The 407-nt window shown below is 49.4% G+C and overlaps 1 protein-coding gene across 1 annotated transcript; it reads left to right on the forward strand.

Moving 5' to 3' along the window:
* Positions 1-39: 39 nt before the first annotated feature.
* Positions 40-347, forward strand: PHALS_06040 (uncharacterized protein; the record flags this gene model as incomplete). The annotated part of the gene is made up of 2 exons (XM_024723384.1): positions 40-225; positions 285-347. The coding sequence occupies 2 exons, from the start codon at positions 40-42 to the stop codon at positions 345-347; spliced, it is 249 nt and encodes an 82-aa protein (XP_024574365.1).
* Positions 348-407: the final 60 nt, after the last annotated feature.

A 407-nucleotide genomic window follows, 5' to 3' on the forward strand; every position in this document is an offset into this window, starting at 1 on the left:
GAGAGCTCGATCAACCAAGCGATTCGTAAGGTCGAACCGATGGTTGCGAAACTTCTTGTTACGCAGTATGGGGGTTCGTCGGTGCGTCAAGTTGATCGCTTACGGATGACGGGAATTCGAGCAAACGACCGAATTGCGAACAGCGATTTGAACAAGTATATGATGATAAGATCGTGGTTGTGTGTGATCACCTCTGAGTATGCGTTGAGGCAACTTGGTACGATTGTATAGCCCTCATTCTACGAGGTGTTGTGGTCTAAGGGTCGCATGCTTGGGGACGATAGGCTGATGGGCATTGCATTCGAAAATTACGTGCATACGATGGCAAGGGATGGAAAGAAGATTGAGCTGCAAGTGAGGGCGTACGACCGAGCGAAAGCGAGAGAGCATACCTATGTTGCGTTGGA

The sequence above is a fragment of the Plasmopara halstedii genome (genome assembly GCF_900000015.1).
Source record: "Plasmopara halstedii genome assembly, contig: Scaffold_292, whole genome shotgun sequence".
In the NCBI taxonomy this organism is placed as follows: domain Eukaryota; phylum Oomycota; class Peronosporomycetes; order Peronosporales; family Peronosporaceae; genus Plasmopara; species Plasmopara halstedii.